Below are 23,544 nucleotides of genomic sequence, written 5' to 3' on the forward strand. Positions count from 1 at the left end.
TAAATCAATCAAAAGTGGCAGTAAAGACATTTATAATGTTACAAAAGATTAGATTTCAGAAAAACACTGTTCTTTTGAACTTTCTATTCATCAAATAATCCTGAAAAAAAATATTGTACACAAATATTTTGTACAATTGTACACATTAAATGTTTCTTGATTTCTGAAGGATCATGTGACACTGAAGACTGGAGTAATGATGCTGAAAATTCAGCTTTGCATCACAGGAATAAATTACTTTGTCAAATATATTCAAATAGAAAACAGTTATTTTAAATTGTAATAATATTTCACAATATTACTGTTTTTACTGTATTTTTAATTAAATAAATGTAGCCTTGGTGAGCAGACGAAACTTCTTTTAAAAACATTAAAAATCTTAGTGGTTCCAAACTTTTGGACTGTACTATATATCTAATAACAAGTAGTTAGAAGCCAAAGCAATGATTACAAAACATAATAGAGGATGTTAGACTAGCCACCAGGGGGCGACGGCTGAATGTGGCCTAAACATGTAGCACCTCCACACTGGCTGCACGAAGCCACATGTGCAACGCCCACACACACATTCAGCATGAGAGAAAGACAGATAATACTAGTCCTTCACAGTGTAGCAGAAATAAAATAAACAGGGGCTTGCATGCAAATCCATCAAGTGAAGCAAAGCGAAAAGGAGGAGAGAACAGTTGCATATCCTCTTTAGTCAGCACGAATGTGTTTTCATGCAATAACAGATAACATCTGCTTTTATAACTGTGTAGATCAGTGATCAAATGCAACATTAAAGACAAACAGCTGTAGTATCAGTATGATTTTCGGTCTAAATTCACTGTGTAGACAATGATAATACAGGCAATGTAATGACATACCAAGACTCAACTGGTACAGATTTTGTGATATACTACAGTTGATGTATTTGCATGACTATCAGTGGTCAGCACTGCTTTACTGTATTCACACGTGAGAGAAACAAAGAAACACGGAGTCATGTGAAGATACAGAATGAGACATGTCCCAAACAAGCCAGGACAAGACAGATCATGTTTGGCACAAAGTGAAACTGGCGAAACTTCCTTTGTTTACAGATGTTAAGCAATGTCATGACTTGCAGCATTAATACATGACCCAGTTGATAAGTATTTATTAGTCTGTAGCTTTAAGTCTATGACTAACATGTTACATAATGTGAAGTTGTTTTTGCACAGATGCCTGATTTACCGCTTTGTTATCAATAATATTATCTTTTGGTTTGCATCCATCAAGTTCCAAATAAATAATCAAATATGATACCTGTCATTTGTGTTAAGTATTTTATTGATATTACCAGACAAACTTCATGGTTACGCAATATATAAAGTACACTCACATCTACTCCTATCGTGATGCATTTTATGGTCCTTAAAAAAAAAAAGCTGTTTTTTTTGGCAGTTTATTGAGCTAGTGTTATTTGTGCAATTAAATTTAATAGCATCAAGGCTCAACCTGTTCTCTTTAACTTATAAAACATGTTAATAATAGTTTGAGACATAATTGTGCTGGTGGCCTGGAGGCCAAATGCAACCCTGAGTCCTCAAACACATATGGTTAATCTGAACCCTAAAAGAAAGTCTTTTAAACTTTTATCAAACTATTAAAGTCACAATAAAACGGAAGTAGCGGCAGATCTTTTCTTCTGTACCGAGGAATAAATCTGAGTGAAACATATTATCAAAAAAGAAAAAATGTGGGGTGGGGTCTGTGCATCAGTTGTTGATTGGATGTTGAGAAGTGGGCGTGGCACGGCGTGGCACTCAAAAGAGAAGGCAGATGAACGTGAGCTTGCAGGGGCGTGTTTCAGATCCAGATATGACATTTTTGATTAAAGGCACAATATATAAGATTTTTGGATTAAAATATACAAAAACCACTAGAACAATGTTACATATTTTGCTGACTTGTGTACTTCCATTATCCCAAATGTTTCCAAGAATGTTTAAACCCAGAGAAATAAGAAATTTTAGGGTGTTTTCACACCTATGGATCGCTTGTTTTGGTCCGAAACAGGGACTAAATTTGTTACAATGTTGCATTTTCTTCTTGGTTCGGTTCGCTTTCACATGGCAACATTTCAAAGCGTACCAAAATGCGTTTAGGCAAGTCACATGCGAGTAAAACTGCCCTCTTATTGGTCAGAGTTTTCTTTGCGTCATCCATCAAAATAATGATTGACAAGTTCGCTCCATGAGATTATTGTGGCTTTATTTGAAACTGTCGAGACACACGCAAACACTTTATAAATGTAGCCGTCTTTCCCGCTGTTAAATTATATACTACATTCATATTAATACTGCGGCAAATTCAAACGCGCGCTCTTTCTCTCTCTCGGTCTGTCTCTGGTTTCCCAGCGCTGTGTAGTAGGCAACCTGTTGTCAGCGTGTCGAGAGAGACTATATAGGCTACATTTTATAATGAAGCAGAGCAGGAAAAAGGCTTTGTCGGGACAGCATTCTCACACGGAGAAGTGCAATTACACAACAGCGGCGCTCGTTGGTTTACGTTGATCTATTATCTGTGGTAAATAATGTGCTCACTCACAGAATCAGACACTACCGCTTTTTATATCGCATTTTCCGTTATGAATTATGATGTCATTTGGTTCGTTGGTCCGTTAACTGGGTCGGATTGCTTTCACATCTCAAGCGAACCGCTCCAGAGTTCGTTTGAAAGCGTACCGAGACCACCTCTTCAAGCAGGTCTCGGTACGCTTGTTTGGTCCGCTTTTAGTGCGCACCCGAGTGCGATTGCTGCTTTCACACCTGCCCAAACGAACCGCACCAAAGGGGGAAACGAACTCTGGTACGATTCAACCGAACTAAATGAGGCAGGTGTGAAAGCACCCTTAAACAGGACACGGACTGTGTCTGTGCGTCGCCTATCAATGATATCATATCCGCGTTACCCTTGGTTTGATTTTGTAGAAACCATGGAAACGCCAAAGACACTTTAATATATTATGTGTTTTATTAGACAGGTGAGCAACTGTTTGGATACATTCATCAACAGAAAACTAATCATGTTATATAGCTCAACGCAGTAAGTCTCGCGAGTACCATGTTTTACCGTGCCTAATATCGATCTATCTTACTGCAGTGTGCATCAAGTGTCTCACAGCAGCCGCCGAGCGAACAGAGTAGCACTATAACAACTTTCAACACACAAATGTATCTAATATGATAAACAGCGCTGCGTTACCCCACATACACTTGACCAGAAGAAGCAGAAGCGCTGACCGTGGCATAATAAAAGTCGCACTCGTCCCTCATTAGTAATCGCTCCAGCGGCCTCATTTCTGCTCGCACAGCACTCAGTCCTGCTCTGCTTCATACTACAGTAATGTTAATAATCTCATCCATGAACATGATTTCCGCCGGTCCCGATTCTTTTCCACCGGCTGTAGACGTGAAGACAACACCTCCCATGATTTCAAGCTACGCCTTTGTTTTGAATAAGTGACCTCTATTGGCAAAGAGTTACATAGTGTGCCTTTAAACATTACAGGCAGTAGCTGTTTCCATGCAAAGTTGCAAATTTAACTTATGCGCAAAATTGGAAACATTTGCGAATAAATAAGCGTTTCCGTGTAGTGAATCAAAGAGAACAAAATCGTCACTTCATGATAAAGTGCCACTAAATATCACTAAGAAAAGTAGGAGAGGCCAATGTATAACAATTTTCGTATATATAATAAAATATTTGCGAAGGCAGACAAAATGCAATAAACACATTATGGGCCCTATTTTAACGATCTAAACGCAAAGTGTAAATTGCATGGTGCACTCAGGGCGTGTCCAAATCCACTTTTGCTATTTTAACGACGGAAAAACGGTCCGTGTGCCGGGGCGCATTTTTGAAATGGGTTGTCCCTATTCTCTTAATGAGTAATGGGCGTAACGTTCAATAAACCAATCAGAGTGTCATCTCCCATTCCCTTTAAGAGCGAGATGCGCTCGCGCCATGGCGGATTGCTATTTACATGGCGGAATTTGTTGGCGGAAAAGCTGAACGATTTTCAAGCGAAGAAACCGATCTGCTCGTGTGCGAAGTTAAACGTTTAGTTAGAAGTTAAACGAAGTTACATTTTTATATTTATGTCACCTACACAATAATATTCTTTTACACTGTAATCCTTTTGTTTTTAATATTTGGCATGTTTGTGTGATGCGCATCCCTGTGTGTAATAAGCAAAGTCAACGCGCACTGTGGACACGCCCAGAGGCGCAGTTTCTACCAACGCACTCTAACAAAAAAATATTGTGCCACTGACTTTAGACCAGGTTTGAGTTGGTCTTTGGCGCAGTCTATTTTCAGCTCCTTAAAATAGCAATGCGCCTGAACACACCTCTTTTTTAGACCAGCACGCCCATGGGCGCGCTAACTGGCGCAAATGCATTTACTAATTTAAGGACGTGGCGCTGAACGGGAAAACGCGAACGGCCCCGGACGCAAACTAGTAAACACACTTGCGCTGCACCTTGCATCGCATTGTGCCGGGTGTATTATAGGGCCCTATGTTGCTTTCGGAGCCTGATGACGTAAATACTTTGACGACTGACTTTTCTCAGGCATTTCAGAACAACCAAAACAGATGCTTTCAGATGCTTGAAATCGGTCCGCTTGTTAGTCCAGTTATGCCGTCCCATCGCACAACATCACATGTTTTTTTTTTTGTTATGTGCATTGAGGGATTTATTCAGTAAATGTGTTTCCATAGTAGTTTATGGATGTTTACTTGTCGGATAAAAAATGTATCCAACTCATGAGCGCATACGTTTTTTCATGCACATCTTGGCATTTCCATCAAGTAGTTTTTTATGCAATATCCCAAAATGTGCATAAAAATAGATACATGGAAACATAGTTAGTGTTTCCCAGTAATTACCTACACTGTGGTGGCCCGCCACAGTCTAATCTGTCCTGCCACAGTTTCATAATGAACTGAAAATATATTTACCCTTCTCATAATAACATAAAAAATCTCTAACGTTGTGTTTTGCTACATTTCTTTGGCAAAGTATCTATCAAACTAACTAAAATCGAAATTGCAACAAGGTCAATAAATGAAGCGTGCATGTATGAATTGTTCACACCAAGATCTATTAGATGCATTTAGAAAATAGATAAGCTGAATTTTCATTTCATGCAATAATGGAAAAGAATTTGCGTTTGCAAATGATGAGATAACCTATGGCTAAAATCCCACTCTCTCCATCTTCTGTTAACTTATTTATAGACTGCAGTTGACGGCCACAATACACGTGATTTCCTCCACATTACATATCCATCTAGTGATGTATTGATCAATCTCTACAGACCCTGCCATCTAGTGATGACAGTGGGCTGAAAATCTCACATTCAATTTGTTTACGAGGACACATTTTAATTAGTCTATTTGTTTTAATATCTTGATTATACCTTATAATGGCACATAATGACATTTCGCAAAGGTTCATGAGTTTTAATCACCCGTTTAATTTGGTGGAAATGCCTAATACTTGGCTAAAGACTCTAGTCTCCCTGGATCGGAGAGAAAAAGCAGCAATAAAAAAGGGAAATGGCTCTTACCCTTAGGAGAAACACATGAAAACAGTAAGAGGAAGTTAAGCATGCCATCGCTGCTTCTGACATTCTTCTCAAAGCCTTGAATAAGTTCTGATAGTATTACTGATTCGTGAATTAGGTGCAAGCACTCTGCATTTTAAATGCAACAATTCTTAAAATAAAATTACCAACACATGATAAATCGTTCTATTAATATATAATCACAATGCAAGAAGCTCCATCTTGCTTTCCTATTTTGCAGAGATGACTCATCATGTTTGTAAAAAAAAAAAAAAAAAAAAAAAAATGAAAATGTAGGACACATTTACTTTGCAACCAGTTTAACCACAATTGGTTTGCTCAAGCCAACATACAGTTACATTATCTGCATTCTTCTCAATGGAAATGTCACAGAGTTTAAACCAGTAAGCGAAGTGGCGCACCAAGAGGAAAATGTTCGAACTGTTGTACTCCGTATCAGCTGTGATTCGGCCGTAGGCACAAGGCTTCATTATTTTACCACAGTACGTAGCATATTACATTATACTTAGGATTGTCCTTCAGGTCTTTGCACGCATGCAGTTTAGACTGTTTTGTTAATTACGACGTGGGTATTTTAGTTTTGTTGAGTCGCGCCGCTGGCCTGTAGTGCAGACGCGGGGTAAGCTCTGCTCAGCCCAGCTGTGATACAGAAGAGAAAGTAGGTCAAACCAATGGCACCGAGAGTGTTTCAGGCAGCCTGATCTCTGTGTGCTAAAGCACTTATAAACACAGAGGTGACTTGCATCCATTATCCACTTTTGCTGACTGTCAAGATTCCTGCTCTACAGGAACCACAGCGAGACAGTGAAAAAGTAAGTGAGAAAGAAGGAAATAAAAGAGAGAAAGAGTCACTGCCCTCTTTATGGCTGTGGTTAAACTTGGGTTGTCTGCTGTCAAATATATGCAATGACTAAATACCTTCCCAGTAGCTGACATAGCTTTTAGTGTAGAGGTCTGGGAAGTTGGATTTTTTGCAACAAAAACCAGTTAATGAGGACCTATTATGCCTCTTTTTACAAGATCTAATATAAGTCTCTGGTGTCCCCAGAATGAGTCTGAAGTTTCAGCTCAAAATACCCCACAGATCATGTTGAATGCCCATTTTTGAGTGGAAGGAAAAACATGCTGTTTTTGTGCATGTATCTTTAAATGCAAATGAGCTGCTGCTCCCCACCCCCCTATCCAGAAGAGGGCGGAGCCTGTACAGCTCGTGCCTCGAATGCTCTGCCACAATCTAAAACATCTGTTTGGTTTTGATTATCATCTCTATTGTGGTCACGCTTGTGTGACATTGCATTTCTTCATCATCATGAAATGTAATTATCTGCACGCATAGACTGCCATATCAGACTAAATTTCTGATATATCACTTTCTGATCACACACACCTGAAGCACGCACACAGGAAGCTGCCTGTCAGACGGCATGTCTCCTGAGTATTAAGTCTTATTGCACTTAAACTGTCAAAAACACCAAGTTTTAGTAATTTTTTGTGTGTTTGTCTTTTCGATTTTGCTTTTAAATATCTATATAGTTTTTTATTTCTGTTTTAGTTATTTTAGTACATCAGGTTAAGCTAAAGCTTGGAAACTAGATGAAATAATGTAAGCTTATATATTTATTTTTTTATTTCAGTTAAAGGTCCCGTTTTTCGTGGTTTTTTGAAGCTTTGATTGTGTTTATAGTGTGCAATATAACATGTGTTCATGTTTCGCGTGTAAAAAAACACAGTATTTTTCACATAATTTACTTATCTGTATACCGCTGTTTGCACTGTCATAAAAACGGGCTGATGACTTCCTTGTTCTATGAAGTCCCTCCTTCAGAAATACGTAACGAGTTCTGATTGTGCCAGCGGTTCCTGTGTTGTGATTCGACAGCAGCTTAGCGAACCTTGCCTGGAAAGGTCACGCCTCTTACCATAACGTGGAGATGCACGCGCTCAGTGTTATTGTAAACATGTCTTTAATTTTACCCTATCAATTTGAGCCGGAATCAGACCCGGTGATTGGACTGCGGGATGAAAATAACAGCGTTTTGACGACATGGCGACAAACACACTCTACAAACGCAACTCTTGTGTATTCCTGTGGGCGGAGGTTAGTCAAAAGTTTTAGTGACATCATTAAAGAAGGAAGTAGAGGGATGTAGTCCAAACTGGCCGTTCGATGTAGGCGACTTCTGTTAAATAAAATATCTTGCTTGGCATTGAACTTTGAGCTTTAAAATTGTACAGATTTTATTTATACTCTAATAACAACATTACACACTAACTAAAGTTTAAAACATGGGATCACGAAGAACGGGACCTTTAATGTTTATTTCAAGTAATGAAGTTTTTTTATGGTTTTAGGTTTAGTTAGCTATAATAACCCTTATACTTGTAAAATAAATTGAATAGTGTGTCAAATAATGTTCTTAAGGGGCTCGCACACCATACGCGAAGCTCAGCGGCGCGCCACGTCTTTAAAATTCGAACGCATTGTTTTCTATGAGTGTACGCACACCGGCGGCGACATTCGGCGCCCAGCTACGGCTCAGAAAACAACAGAAAACAATGCGTTCGAATTTTAAAGACGTGTCGCGGCGCTGAGCTTCGCGTATGGTGTGTGACCCCCTTTAGTCTTTCCTTCCCGTGACAGAAGATACAGTAGTTATCTATGAATTAAATAGAAATTAAATTAAATACAGTTTATTGTGTAAACAAAATGACAATAATGAACTGGTAAATGTCTACAGTCAACATTGTAGCAGTCTGCTCATTTAAGTTCAGACGAGGGAGATAAAATAGGCATTCTTACAACCATTTAAAACATATGACCATATAAACGTTGTGTAGTAAGCATTGTCATAATTCATCAACATTAGCTCATAAGCAATCGCTTGGCATAAATGTGCGCTACTCATTAATTGGGAAACAGTCTGAAGTGCTGCTGGGTGAGCCTGTAGAGCGTGCAACAGCGCCGCAGTAAGATCAGCACGTTACACTTCAAATGTGCGCATCTTCCACACATGACAGCAGTCCTGACTGGATATCTTCCCCATTTTCATCTCGTTTTTATTCATTGACGAAAATTATAGTAGATTTTAGTCATAGTTTTAGTCATTCAAAACACATTTTTATTAAGTCATCACCTCGTTGTCTGTGAACGTAAACAGCAGGGGAAAAAAAAAAAAAAAATCGCATTTGTATATTAGATCTGTGTATTAAAGTGAAAGCAGCGTGATATACAGTACCTAGACAAGGCAATGGTATTAATATGTGTGCTGTAATATCAGCTCACTTAGGGGAGGAGCTATGCTAATAGGGCAGAGTCTGTCAGCAGCTAGAATCTCCAGACTGCTTATGACTTTTGGGGATTAAAAAAAAGAGGAGTGGGTGGATTATTATCATTACAGGGTGGTTGTGTACACACACTGCTGCCACACATATATTTTAAACAAAAACTGTTTTGATTGATTATCAATTTATCAAGAATTGTGCAGCTGTATGCTAGTGTAACATGGATAAAACGTTATTTTTATTTAAAAATAAGCTTATTGCTAGAGATGCACCGATATAAAAGCAAATTTATACTATCAGATTTATATGTCTGATAGTTTAAAAACAGCCAATAGTCAGGGCCGATATATCCTGTCAATCAAAAAAGGGCAAGAAAATGCACTGCATTTGGGCTTTGTGTAAAGAAAATGCCAGTCTGATGTTCAATATTAATAGTAATTAACATTCAGAAAGTTAAGAAATATTAATTTAATATTCAGAATTTAGTTAATGTGTGTTAATATTAATTTAAGTAATGTGTTTGTTTATAACTGATACCAGTTACTCTGAAACAAGTTGATGAAATGGAGTGAGATTTCTTTCAAAATATAATGATCAATTATTAATTATAACGAAATTATCATTAATTTAAAAGAACCCCCCAAACTATCGGTATCAGCAGAGATCAATCTGAATAACCGGCTATCGGTGGAGAAATTTAGTATCGGTGCATCTCTACTTATTGCATTTCATATTGACTTAATAATTTCATTGCTTTGGAGAATAAAACCAAAAGCCAGATGACATTCCATATCCAGTTTGCAATTATTTCTCATATTCTATATCAGAACTTGTCAATCTTGTCACATGATCCTTTAGAAATCATTCTAATATGCTGATTTGCTGCTCAAGAAACAATACTTTTTTTAATGGCATTTGTTGTGGAGAAGTTAGAAGAGTGAAGAACGCTGTGCATAAACCTCCTCTCTCTGTTCAGCTACAAGTGTAATCAAATTGCATCTTTGCCAACGGAAGTATAAGTTGCATTTTTAGTAATATAGACTTTCTTCAGGTTCAGAGCACTTTAAATTAACGCACAAACAGTCTGTTTTGTTCAGCTCCTGGGGTTTCTTTTTCCAGAAAACCTACATTTTCACTAGTCCAAAGGTCCTCATTGTGGAGCTGGTTATGCAGAGTTAAAAATACTCAGTGGGTGTGTGCGCTGGAGGGCGAAGAGGAGAGAGAGACTAGGAGGAGAAAGAGAAAACAAGCTACTTATTCACAGCTGCCTGAGAGTGACTCGATATTGACTCATATAAAGCCAAGAACAATTTGAGCAAAGTTTTCAGGAAGAATGTCTGAGTCACTACAAATCAAAGGGTTTGGCTCAATTAGATCCTCATTAAGACAATCACATAAGAGAAGCGATAGGAATAAAAGAATGCTGAAAAAACAAAAAGGGGTGTGAACTGACTTGCATGTTTGCGTGAGAAAAAAGTGGCACCACTGACCTGATAGCAACCGCGTTTGCCGCATAGCGTGCACACAAGAGAGAAATTGAGAGACAGACAAACAAAGAGACAGAGAGAGAGAGACAGCTTCTGTCTAAGCTGGCCGCAAGCCATTAAATGTCACACAGGTTGGGATGCAGTTGCAAACAACCTCATCTCCCACTCAAAACCTGCAGACCACAAAGGCCTGATAATTGAGCCCACATGTAAATTAAAGATGAAACCTCTCTTGTGTTTCACCATCTGTTCACGCTATCCGTGACTGAACCACTAACTGACTGTTTTTCTATCCAGAACCACCAACTATTTAGATGATTTAATGGTGCACTTGTGATGTTTTTCTTTTTCTTTTCATAAAACATCTGACTATGTAGTGGCCCAGTAATCATTTAGAGTCGGGCTGATTCAGCTGCGGGTGCCATCTTCTGGCAAGTCGCCGGAATTAATTCGGTGTGCGACTGTCACAATGCATTATGGGTATTCTCTAGCCATTGAGCGAATATCAGTTGTACACTCATTATTGCGGTGCATTGTGGGATTGAATGAGTGCATTAAATAATGTCCACTAAGGTTTCGGACACCACTAAAAATGGCTGTCCCCTCAAATAGTGCCCTATTTAAGAGTATAGGGGGCGATTTCGGACACAGGGCAGGTGTGTTGGAGCTTAACTGTGCAGAAAAGTGGCCCTCCTGGAGTAGGACTGGACCAGTGTTAATTAACGATGTACTAAAAACGAAATATTTTCTTTGTACAGATAACGTTTTCAAAACGATCACAGTTTACTCGGAGCTGCGAAAATGACTAAAATGCTGTATTATTCATGCCAGGCCAGTAGATGGCGATGTCAATTTGTAAAGAAATGTGAATGCCGTCACCGTTTTCACAGATGCGGTTTTTGTTGTTTAGATGGAGATGATAACGATATTGTTTTCAAAAATGTGCATTTTTAGGCAAAGTGTAAATGAACGGCCTAGACATCCAAAACATTTCTGTTTTTAGTTGACGGCCCTTTAGTCATATAATTTGAGTAATATTAATAATATAAATAGTATTTATTTATTTTTTATTTATCTGGCCAATATATCGGTTATAGGCTTTCAAATATAAAGAATATAAAGAAATATAAAGAATTATCGGTTATCGGTCGATCAGCCAAAATTTTCATATTGGTGCATCCCTACTTTATTTTAGATTTTTATTTGAGTTTTAGTCATTTTAGTACTTCAACTTAAATTTATTTTATTTAATTTAGTTGCTAAAGCAACATATCTAATTTTATGTCATTTTTTATAAGTTTAGGTTTTTATTTATATTTTATTTTCAGCTTCATTTCAATAACCGAAAACGATTTTTAATAGCTTTAGTATTCGTTAACAATAACAACACTGTATTAGTCACTCCGGCTGTAACCTTATATTAATGTCTAAGATTTAATTACTGTGCTGCTAAGATTTTAGAAATGCTTCTTTACCTACAACAGTGGCTTAAAACAATGACTAAATAGCTATTTGACTATTGGTTAACATTAAATAGTCATTTAAGATGCAGAGCAAGATTATACATTTTGATGAAAAATTCCAAAGAGAATGATTTTCCTTTTACTTTAAAATAATAATGAACTGTTCACAATGAGACCAGGGACATGTATTAAGTAAGTAAACAGGGTTTATTTTGATTTCTTGTTCACATTAAGTAAGATTTCATACTCTTTTTAGTGCTCCGATTACTGAAACGAGAAGTGGTAACACTGGTGTTACATCTGAACTAGATCTGAACTAGAGATGGGTGTTTTTGTCAGGGTTTTGTTTTTATTTTGAGTACTGATAGGTCTTAAAAACAAGTACTCAGGGGGCGGGGCATGTCCGTCATGCCGATTATGGCACTTTAGTTTAGGATCCAATTCTCACTATTCATTTAGACTTTTGCCTCAATAGACTCCTAATTACTGCTTATTAATAGTTATTAAGGTAGTTGTTAATTTTAGATATTGGGTAGATTAATGGATGTAGAATATGATCATGCAGAATAAGGCATTAATATGTGCTTTATAAGTGCTAACAAACAGCCAATATCCTAGTAATATGCATGATAATAAGCAACTAATTATTAGTGAGAATTGGACCCTAAACTAATAAAGTGTTACCAAAATTTTAATTAAAACACTGTTATGAAAATTGATGTTGACAAATAAAAATATGACAATCGGAATATGAAAATACGACACTGCTAGATAATCAATAATGCATCAATGTTTTCGAAAAATAAACATCTAAAAGAAACAGCTGCATGAGGTGAATGAACAACAGTAAACTGAAGCCCGTTCTATATGAAACATATGAGATTAATCAGACACACAACATAAATGTAACAATAGAACTTGTATCTGCACAAAAGGACGCAATTGTGAGTGAACTTGCTAGCCAGAAAGTGCGCTCTTCTCATAACAATGTGCTGAAACACGGCAACTAAAGCACAAAGAATCACAACATACAAAAGTGTTCTCATTATAATGTTATGTATGGCAGATTGGCGCTACAATATATTTTTTAAACTAAAGTTATATCGATCACTGTCACGCCTGAGTACTTGTGCAAATCCCTAATCTGAACTCAGTGACTCTGACATTAGAGAAACAATCTTTGTGTTTATTTTAAGCATCCAGCAAAGCTGGACTATGTGGGTGTGTCACTAATGGCCCGGTCACATGACAAATATGCAGACACTTCCTCAAAGACTCTATCCTTGACACGCCATTACCAATCAATCAAACCGCTGCAGTGTTGGATGAGCAGGTTTCGGGTCGAGCTGCAGAGTCCTGCTTTATGGAGATCCCTCTGCTATGTGTGTCAGTTACATAACTCCTTGATAAGTATTGTCATCTTTAGACTTCCTTGACTTACAGTAAACACACACAGCGGTTTTTATATTAACAAAAGAAGCACTTTAACAGATTATTTCCACAGAAGTTCTGCCCTACTGTTATGCCCTCAAAGCACATTTCATGCGATTAAGATTTCTGCTCACACAAGTCAGGGTTCGCAAATAGTTGACGAGAGATAGAAGTAAAAACATGATGGAACATGAATGTGAAGAAGGAAACGGAGCAGTACTGTCTGAATGTTCAGTGTCAGATTTTGTATTCTTGCATTGACCTTATAGCATCTTTAAGTAGTTTAATACTGTGGGTTAAACTGTAACAAACCAATAATGGTACAGCATGGTAACTGTTAGGCTAATTTAGGAGCAGTCTTTAAAAATCAACGCTGATTTTTTTTTTCTGGTCTGACCTCCATTTCCTGGCTGTTTCATACTGGAGGAAATGCGTGGCATGATTATTCCCAGAAAAGATACTCTCAAATTTCAATTCTTATTTTGTGCATTCCTTTCTGTTCAATACTGAATATATTTTTGTGCCAAAACTATTAAAATCCTGCTAAAATGGTTCCACACTTTTTTATTGTTAACTAAAAACATTTTAAAATAAAGTTTTGTTAATTGAAATGAAGCTGCAATAAATATTAGACACATTTAATAATATTTAATATTATTAGAAAATATCTAAATATGAAACGATTTGAAATGTTGGCAAATAACCTGGTAAATAACTAAAATAAGTTTAAGCACTATAATTACTAACTGGAAATAAACCTAATACTAAAATTAAATTAATTTAAAAAAAAATTATTAAACCTAAACAGTACTATTATTTAAAAAGATAAATTAATTATATAAATATATAAACTAAAAATATAAAAATGAAAGCTAATTCAAAATATTAAGAACATTATATTAAAAAATATATATATTAAAATAACACTGCCACACTTTTGAGCAATGAATTTCCTTGTTTCTCCATTAATTAAGACCCTGATATACTTAAAGCAAAATCGACAGATGAACTAATGTGACGTAATTTCAAACAAAATCAGGCCAAAACAAAGATTTTTTGGAGTTTGTTTCGGGAAACAGCATGCCAAAGTGAACTTTCTGGAAAAAGATTTGTACTACATGCATCATGAATCGAGAAATTATTCTGGATTGATCCTGATATTTCGAATGCATCTCGATTCTCTCTCGAATCAATTCTGAGCTTAGTTTGTAACAGTAGATGGCGCTACGTGCTTTAGAAACAGCCATACTCTGCTTGCCTCCAATTCCTTGCGCACACCACTTAAACCTTCCATAAAATAATCATTTCTAAAATTCAAAAAGGTTGAAGCAAATGTTTGCAGTGGGCTGTTTACATTAATCTCGCATCATAAAAGCATTCTGAACAAGCACGTTCTCAGACTCAGCCAAACGCACAAGCGCTCTTCTTCATGAGCATTTGAGTGTGCAGTTATAAACAAGCGTAGAGCGCCATCTGCTGTTAAAATTAAGCTCAGAATCGATTCGAGAGAATCGCGATGCATTCGGAAAATCTCGGAATGGAGTCACACATCGATTTTTTGTCCCAGCCCTAATAGACACACCCACACTGGGGGGGAAACAATCCAACCCTCTCCATTGAGACTGTATTGCGTAAGCTGCCTCCTTTTCATTTCTTGCTTCAAACAAAAGACAGAACAATGCCTAAAAGCTGCTGTGTGACAGGGTGTACAGCAAACAAGCTAAAAAAACCCAAACCATAAAAGCCAGCCTTTAAGGAGACAAAAGTGGATACAGGCATTAAGACGTGAAGCATCAGCAGGAAGAAAGGGTAAATTGTGGGATCATGGCACTCAGTATGCCTATGTGTGCAGTAGACATTTTGATACTGGTAATGTCAGTTTTATATATTATATTTCCTGTCGCCAATTACGTTCCCCTCCAGTGGGCGTCGTTCTCAGAGTAATATGACACGTTGAGCTTTGTCTCAATTGCCTGTATCCACTTTTGTGTCCTTAAATACTAGGTTTTTTTTGGGTCGACATCTTATAAAATCTTAGTTCTGGGTTTTTTAGCTTGTTTGCTGCACCAGAGCTTTTAGACATTGTTCTGCTTTTTTGTTAAAAGTCAGAAATGACAAGGTGACGGCTTCATGCAATACAAAGTCAATGGAGAGGGTGGGATTGTTTTATCCCGGTGGGCGTGGTTTTCAGATTATGACGCATGTCATTTATGTTAATCTGAAAGCCACGCCCACCGGGGGGGAAACAATCCAACCGTCTCCATTGAGTTTGTATTGCGTGAGGCTGCCTCTTTGTCTTTTCTGACTTATTACAAAAAACAGAACAATGTCTAAAAGCTGCTGTGTGACAAGGTGCACAGCTAACAAGCTAAAAAACCCAGAAATAAGTTTTTATAAGATGTCGATCCCAAAAAATGAATGTTTAAGGACATAAAAGTGGATACAGGCAGTGAGACAGAGCGCAAACGGTCATAATTACTTTAAGAAATACACTGGAGGGGGTCGTAATCGGCAACAACATATGCTAAACAAACCAACAAAAACAAACCATTCATTATTTTTTTACCATGTCAAAGAATTATTTCACCTGTCGCCGATTATGTTCCCCTCCAATGCATTTCTTATAGTAATATGACCCGTTGCTCTCTGTCTCACTGCCTGTATCCACTTTTATGTCCTTAAACATTCGTTTTTGGGGGTCGACAGCTTATAAAAACTTATTTCTGGGTTTTTTAAGTTTGTTAGCTGTACACCTTGTCACACAGCAGCTTTTAGACATTGTTCTGTTTTTTGTAATAAGTCAGAAAAGACAAAGAGGCAGCCTCACGCAATACAAACTCAATGGAGACGGTTGGATTGTTTCCCCCCCGGTGGGCGTGGTCTTCAGATTATGACGCATGTCGCTCTGTCTCAATGGCGATTACTTAATAAGTGGGTGTGGCGCTGGTCAATTTAATCTGTAACTGAAGCACTAACCATCCAGGAGGCTTTCATATCTTACCTGGCATAGGGGCTTGAGAAGTTTTTGGAAAAGCATTCGCTGGCCCTCTGTTGCATTCCACTTGCATTCCCAAAGCCCTGGCCCCGGCTCCATCTGTCTTCTGAAGAGGTCAGAGGGGTGTACACGTTAAAGACAGGCTTCTGATCTTTCTGCTGACTGACAGCAGCTGTGGACGAGCCGGTCCCAAAGAGGAAGCTCTGTCCACTTGAAGTGGTGACACCACAAATGTTAATGGGTGTGCTGTGGAGACCAATCTGACAGTAGTTAGTCCCACCAGCGTTCTCCTGTTTGATGACCCCTGGAGTACACAGCTGGATTATAGAGTCCTTCTCCACCTTCACAGTGGCCAAGCTGGTGGTGGTGTTGGAGGGGCTGGAAGTGCTCATGCCGTTGACTGTGCTGCTCACCGAGATCGTGGCCTTTGAATCCCTCTCTGTATTAGTTGTCAAGTCTCCAAGTAGAGCATCATCACCTATGGTGGAGAGGAACGCGTCATCCGCTACATAAAAATCAGAGGGCGATCCGTCCAACTCAAAGTCCTGCAGGAGGTCTAGAGTGTTGTCACTAAAGAGCTTATGATTGCCAACATCAACATCTTTCCCAATGGGACCAAAGGAATCTTGGTCAAGGTCCATATCGCCTTTATCCAAGGGAGAAAAGTCCTCTGTTTTTAAAGGAAAGAGATTGGGGTCGACTCCACCGATCAGGGAGTCCATTGAAGGGGAGGCGCTATTGAGGTCTGCAATGCTGGCCTCCAGACTTGAGAAGCTGTCCCCCAAAGTGTAAGAGCCCTGGGCTTGTTGTTGTTGAGCCCGTTGCTCCTTCCCAATGGCTTTGAGCTCTGAATCCTCTGCAAAGATGCCAAGAGTGGAGGTGCTGTGCTCCTCAAGAGTGGGTGAATTGCTCAGGCCATTGGGAAGGTCAGCGGAAACTGGCTGCATCAGTGGACTGGGTTGAGGAACCATGGACGTGGGGGCGACAGACATGGCGCTTTGTATTCCGCTTCGTAAAATCCCCTCGACTGGGTTGTTGCTATAATCCAAAGTATTCAAACGCTCATCTTTCTTGGCGCCGTTCTTCTGTCCTCCTTGATCCATCTTGCACTACTGTGGTAAAACACAACAAAACAATTATAGTTTCTAAAGGACCATAAATAACATCACTAAAAATGTAAGCATAATTTACTGTAAATAACATAAAAACAAAACATGATTAAAAGAGGCAGACAAAAATGCACCATGGCATTGGTAAAAACAGTTTTCGCTACACTGTAAACCTGAACAGTACTACTAACTTATAAAGATTGAGTACACTGCAGTTAAAGTCTGTTAAATCATTGATGCAACTTAAAAGGAGTTTAGTTTTATTTTTGTGCAGCTCAAGATTTTTGAGTAAACCCTTATACTTAAAGGTGCAGTATGTAAGATTTCTGACCGCTAGAGGTCGCTAGAGGCCTGTTCAAAACAAAGGCGTAGCTTGATGATGCCAAGTTTGAGCGCGGAATCTTGGGACATGTGGTCTTCACCTCATCACAGCCGGTGGAAACAATCGGGATAGGACTCGGGAAGAAATCATGTTCATGGATGTGATTATTAACGTTACTGTAGTATGAAGCAGAGCAGGAGCAAGTGTTGTGGAGCTGAACGAGGAGCTGGAGCGATTGATCAACACACGCCTCACGAGCAGCGGGACTTTTATTATGACACAGTCGCCGGCGCCGCTTCCGCTTTTCCGGTCATGAGTATGAGGTAACGCAGCTCTGTTTATCATATTAGATACATTTGAGAGTGTTGAAAATGATGTTATAACGTTACTCTGTGCGTTCGCTCGGCGGCTGCTGTGAGACACTGTTACACACTGCAGTAAGATAGATCGATTTTACAATATCATATTAAATGCTGGATGGCTTGTGTTGATAAATGGCATGCAATTAATTTTAAAACGTATTGTATGATGGAGAAAATGCTGTATTACTGTTACTAAAAATAAAGCTGCATCTGATTATGCTATGTTAGCTACTTGACAAAATAGTGTTTTTCTCCGAGGCATGGTAAAGCATGAGACTCGCAAAACATCAAGAAAATGAGATTTAAACAATAAGACTAATCATGTTTAGCTATATAACAACAATTCATTTTCTGTCTATAAATGTAACCAAACAGTTGTTCCCTTGTCTATTAAAACGTGTAATATATTAAAGCGTCTTTGGTGTTTCCACGGTTTCTACAAAATAAATCCGGAAACCGAGGGTAACGTGGGTATGACGCAATTGACAGGCGACTCCTCACACGTCCCGGAGCCTTGATTAAAATTGCAATTTTCTCACGATTTACAAATAGTTGGAAACATTTGGGATATTGTAAGTACTCAAGTGAACAAAATATATAACACTGGCCTAGTGGTTTTTGGATATTTTACTGCAAAATTCTTACACATTGCACCTTTAAATTATTATTTTTAAGTGTACTGAGTGACGTCATCCATGTTTACCGATGTTATCAGAAGAATACATTCAAATTTAAACTGAGTTGCAACAGATTTCAAGTTCCCAGCATGCTTTGCATCACACTGTGTAAGGAGAAATGTTGAAATTGAGTGTTAATGTGTGTGTGTTTGCGCAAGATTAATACAGGGGAAGATTTGTTACTGTTTAATGTTCTGTTATTTTGGTATTTAAAGGTGTTTCTGTGATGTTGAAGTTTTGTTACCACTGTGGTGGAGTAGCGCCTGTGGTTAGATCGAGAATGGGCTGCAAACTTCAAGGCTACATAATGCATGTTGCAAGTAATGGTCTCTTTGGGGTTATGTTTGTGCATGCTGGTGTGCTGTTACTAACACTTAACCATAAAGATTAGGTGATAGTTTATTCAATATTATTTATAATTAGCAAGTTTGTGTCGTACAAAGTTCATTTTTTAAGTTCTACTAAAATGGTCTTCGAGTAAATGTTTTTGAGTATTCTGAACTTTTTGGGTTTAACAACCACTGCATCAAAATAATTGAAAAATAAGAAACATTACAAATGCTTTTTTTTTTTTTTTTTTTTTTTACAGTTTTAAGTACAGTGGACTTAAACATTAAAGTTTTTCAGTTTTACTTAATTGTTATTTATAATTATTGTTTACTTAAAAAATTTGAGTTGCTTAACTTAAGTTTTTTGAGGCCATCGGTGTCTACAAAATTTTGAGTATTCTGAACTTATCTGGTTTTACAGTGTATATGAAAAATGTTTTGCCCCCAGGCCATCTACCCAACACACTAATTGTACATATCCTGGCCCTTTCTTATTCACATTCCCAAGCAAAATTGTGTCTGTATATAGATTATTACTTTTATTAGGGCCCAAGCGAAAATTCGCGCAGGGCCCTCTTGTTTTTCTAAGGATTATTATTATTAGGGCCCAAGCGAAAATTCGCGCAGGGCCCTCTTGTTCTTCTAAGGATTATTATTAGGGCCCAAGCGAAAATTCGCGCAGGGCCCTCTTGTTCTTCTAAGGATTATTATTATTTTTTTTTTTTTTTTTTTTTTATTTTTTTTCCGTCTTCCGGGGCTTTTTGGGGGCCTTAACATGCTCAAAAACTCTTGAAAATTGGCACACACATTGGAATCCGCGGCCATTAGGACGCCGGAGAGGCTGGTACCCGGGCGTGGCAGGGGGGCTCGACAGCGCCCCCTTGAAAAAAGTCTGAAAATTTGGTCCATATATTAAACACGCTTGCACGTATTAGTATGAAACTCAGTACACATATAGACCTCATCGGGCCGAACAACTTTCGTGCTCTAAGTTAAACACCACGCCAACAGGAAGTCAGCTATTAAGGGTTGTTTGAAAAACGCATGCTCTGGAATTTGATATACTCCTCCTAGACGATTAATCCGATCGCCACCAAACTCGGTCAGCATGAAGTCAAGACACTGATGATTAAAAATTGCCAGGGGATTTTTGATATCTCGAACGGTTTGGCCGTGGCGAGGCAACGAATTTATGGCGAGAAAAAGGAAACAGGAAATGTGTTATAACGTCTGCATACATATATTGATCTTTATGAAACTTCACGAGTGTGTTCGTTATAGGAGTCTGATCACATGGATGTGACTATTGTGAGTCAAAGTTATAGCGCCACCAACTGGCAGCAGGAAGTGTATCACTTTTTGAAATGTTTTGAGATCACCCTCTTATTTTTACCTGATTTGCTTCAAACTTCATCAGTGTAATGTCAATACACAGCAGATGTAGACCTATGACAGGATTTTTGATATTTGAAATATTGTTGCCATGGCAACAGGTCAAACTGTAATAATATTCTTGAGTGTTTTTGAGGCTCTTAACATGCTTCAAATTGCATGAAACTCGACACACACATCAATATTGTCAACCAGTAGACATGGACAAAGCCATAGAAATGGGCGTGGTGGAGGGGCTCAGTAGCGCCACCTTTTGACAAAAGTGGGGGGGTTAGTTTTTCCTACAATCACCAAACTCGGTACACATATTGTTCTCATCAAGCCGGACAATTTTCTAATTTACATTCATTAGCTCCGACCAACAGGAAGTCAGCTATTTTGGTTTGAATGTTAATTTTTTGAAAAAACAGGCTATGAATTTTATACTACTGCTCCTACAGGGTTTATCCAATTTACACCAAACTTTTTTTAACTTGTTGCTAACACATTGAAGTTGTTTAATTGCAAACGGATTTTGGATATCTCAAACGGTTTGGCCGTGGCGAGGCAACGAATTTATGGCAAGAAAAGGGAAACAAAGTGTTATAACTTCTGCATACATTAATTGATTTTGATGAAACTTCGGCTTAGTCTTCGTTGTACAAGGCTGATCACATGGATGTGACTATTGTGATTCAAAGTAATAGCGCCACCAACTGGAAGCAGAAAATGTGTCACTTTCAGCATACATTGAGATCACCCTCTTATTTTTACCTGATTTGCTTCAAAATTCATCAGAATAATGTTAAAACTTGGCACATGTAATCCTTTGAAAATGGGCAGGGAGGAGGGGCTCTATAGTGGCACCTTGTAGTGCAGTAAATGTGGAGTGAATTTGACATAGTCCTTTGATGTTTAACCGTTTTAAGTGCCTATTGCCCGCTGTGCACAGTTGCCCTGAAGCCACCGGGGTGGCGGTGCCACCGGGCTTGGGCCCGCCATCGCTGCTCGCAGCTATATTTATTTTTTTTTTTTTTTTTTTTTTTTTTTTTTTTCCGTCTTCCGGGGCTTTTTGGGGGCCTTAACATGCTCAAAAACTCTTGAAAATTGGCACACACATTGGAATCCGCGGCCATTAGGACGCCGGAGAGGCTGGTACCCGGGCGTGGCAGGGGGCTCGACAGCGCCCCCTTGAAAAAAGTCTGAAAATTTGGTCCATATATTAAACACGCTTGCACGTATTAGTATGAAACTCAGTACACATATAGACCTCATCGGGCCGAACAACTTTCGTGCTCTAAGTTAAACACCACGCCAACAGGAAAGTCAGCTATTAAGGGTTGTTTGAAAAACGCATGCTCTGGAATTTGATATACTCCTCCTAGACGATTAATCCGATCGCCACCAAACTCGGTCAGCATGAAGTCAAGACACTGATGATTAAAAATTGCCAGGGGATTTTTGATATCTCGAACGGTTTGGCCGTGGCGAGGCAACGAATTTATGGCGAGAAAAAGGAAACAGGAAATGTGTTATAACGTCTGCATACATATATTGATCTTTATGAAACTTCACGAGTGTGTTCGTTATAGGAGTCTGATCACATGGATGTGACTATTGTGAGTCAAAGTTATAGCGCCACCAACTGGCAGCAGGAAGTGTATCACTTTTTGAAATGTTTTGAGATCACCCTCTTATTTTTACCTGATTTGCTTCAAACTTCATCAGTGTAATGTCAATACACAGCAGATGTAGACCTATGACAGGATTTTTGATATTTGAAATATTGTTGCCATGGCAACAGGTCAAACTGTAATAATATTCTTGAGTGTTTTTGAGGCTCTTAACATGCTTCAAATTGCATGAAACTCGACACACACATCAATATTGTCAACCAGTAGACATGGACAAAGCCATAGAAATGGGCGTGGTGGAGGGGCTCAGTAGCGCCACTTTTGACAAAAGTGGGGGGTTAGTTTTTCCTACAATCACCAAACTCGGTACACATATTGTTCTCATCAAGCCGGACAATTTTCTAATTTACATTCATTAGCTCCGACCAACAGGAAGTCAGCTATTTTGGTTTGAATGTTAATTTTTTGAAAAAACAGGCTATGAATTTTATACTACTGCTCCTACAGGGTTTATCCAATTTACACCAAACTTTTTTTAACTTGTTGCTAACACATTGAAGTTGTTTAATTGCAAACGGATTTTGGATATCTCAAACGGTTTGGCCGTGGCGAGGCAACGAATTTATGGCAAGAAAAGGGAAACAAAGTGTTATAACTTCTGCATACATTAATTGATTTTGATGAAACTTCGGCTTAGTCTTCGTTGTACAAGGCTGATCACATGGATGTGACTATTGTGATTCAAAGTAATAGCGCCACCAACTGGAAGCAGAAAATGTGTCACTTTCAGCATACATTGAGATCACCCTCTTATTTTTACCTGATTTGCTTCAAATTCATCAGAATAATGTTAAAACTTGGCACATGTAATCCTTTGAAAATGGGCAGGGAGGAGGGGCTCTATAGTGGCACCTTGTAGTGCAGTAAATGTGGAGTGAATTTGACATAGTCCTTTGATGTTTAACCGTTTTAAGTGCCTATTGCCCGCTGTGCACAGTTGCCCTGAAGCCACCGGGGTGGCGGTGCCACCGGGCTTGGGCCCGCCATCGCTGCTCGCAGCTATATTTAGGGCCCAAGCGAAAATTCGCGCAGGGCCCTCTTGTTCTTCTAAGGATTATTATTAGGGCCCAAGCGAAAATTCGCGCAGGGCCCTCTTGTTCTTCTAAGGATTATTATTATTTTTTTTTTTTTTTTTTTTTTATTTTTTTTCCGTCTTCCGGGGCTTTTTGGGGGCCTTAACATGCTCAAAAACTCTTGAAAATTGGCACACACATTGGAATCCGCGGCCATTAGGACGCCGGAGAGGCTGGTACCCGGGCGTGGCAGGGGGGCTCGACAGCGCCCCCTTGAAAAAAGTCTGAAAATTTGGTCCATATATTAAACACGCTTGCACGTATTAGTATGAAACTCAGTACACATATAGACCTCATCGGGCCGAACAACTTTCGTGCTCTAAGTTAAAC

The 23,544-nt window shown here is 38.7% G+C and overlaps 1 protein-coding gene across 1 annotated transcript in view; it reads right to left on the reverse strand.

Annotated features, from left to right (window-relative positions):
* nr3c1 (nuclear receptor subfamily 3, group C, member 1 (glucocorticoid receptor)) overlaps window positions 1-23,544 on the reverse strand; it is a 47,682-nt gene that overhangs the window by 11,623 nt on the left and 12,515 nt on the right. The window contains exon 2 of the mRNA XM_048175815.1: window positions 16,284-17,389. Coding sequence (XP_048031772.1) covers window positions 16,284-17,380 — 1,097 coding nt within the window. The 5' untranslated portion in view covers window positions 17,381-17,389. The remainder of the gene's footprint in view (window positions 1-16,283; window positions 17,390-23,544) is intronic.

This window comes from Megalobrama amblycephala, linkage group LG23 (assembly GCF_018812025.1).
Source record: "Megalobrama amblycephala isolate DHTTF-2021 linkage group LG23, ASM1881202v1, whole genome shotgun sequence".
In the NCBI taxonomy this organism is placed as follows: Eukaryota; Metazoa; Chordata; class Actinopteri; order Cypriniformes; family Xenocyprididae; genus Megalobrama; species Megalobrama amblycephala.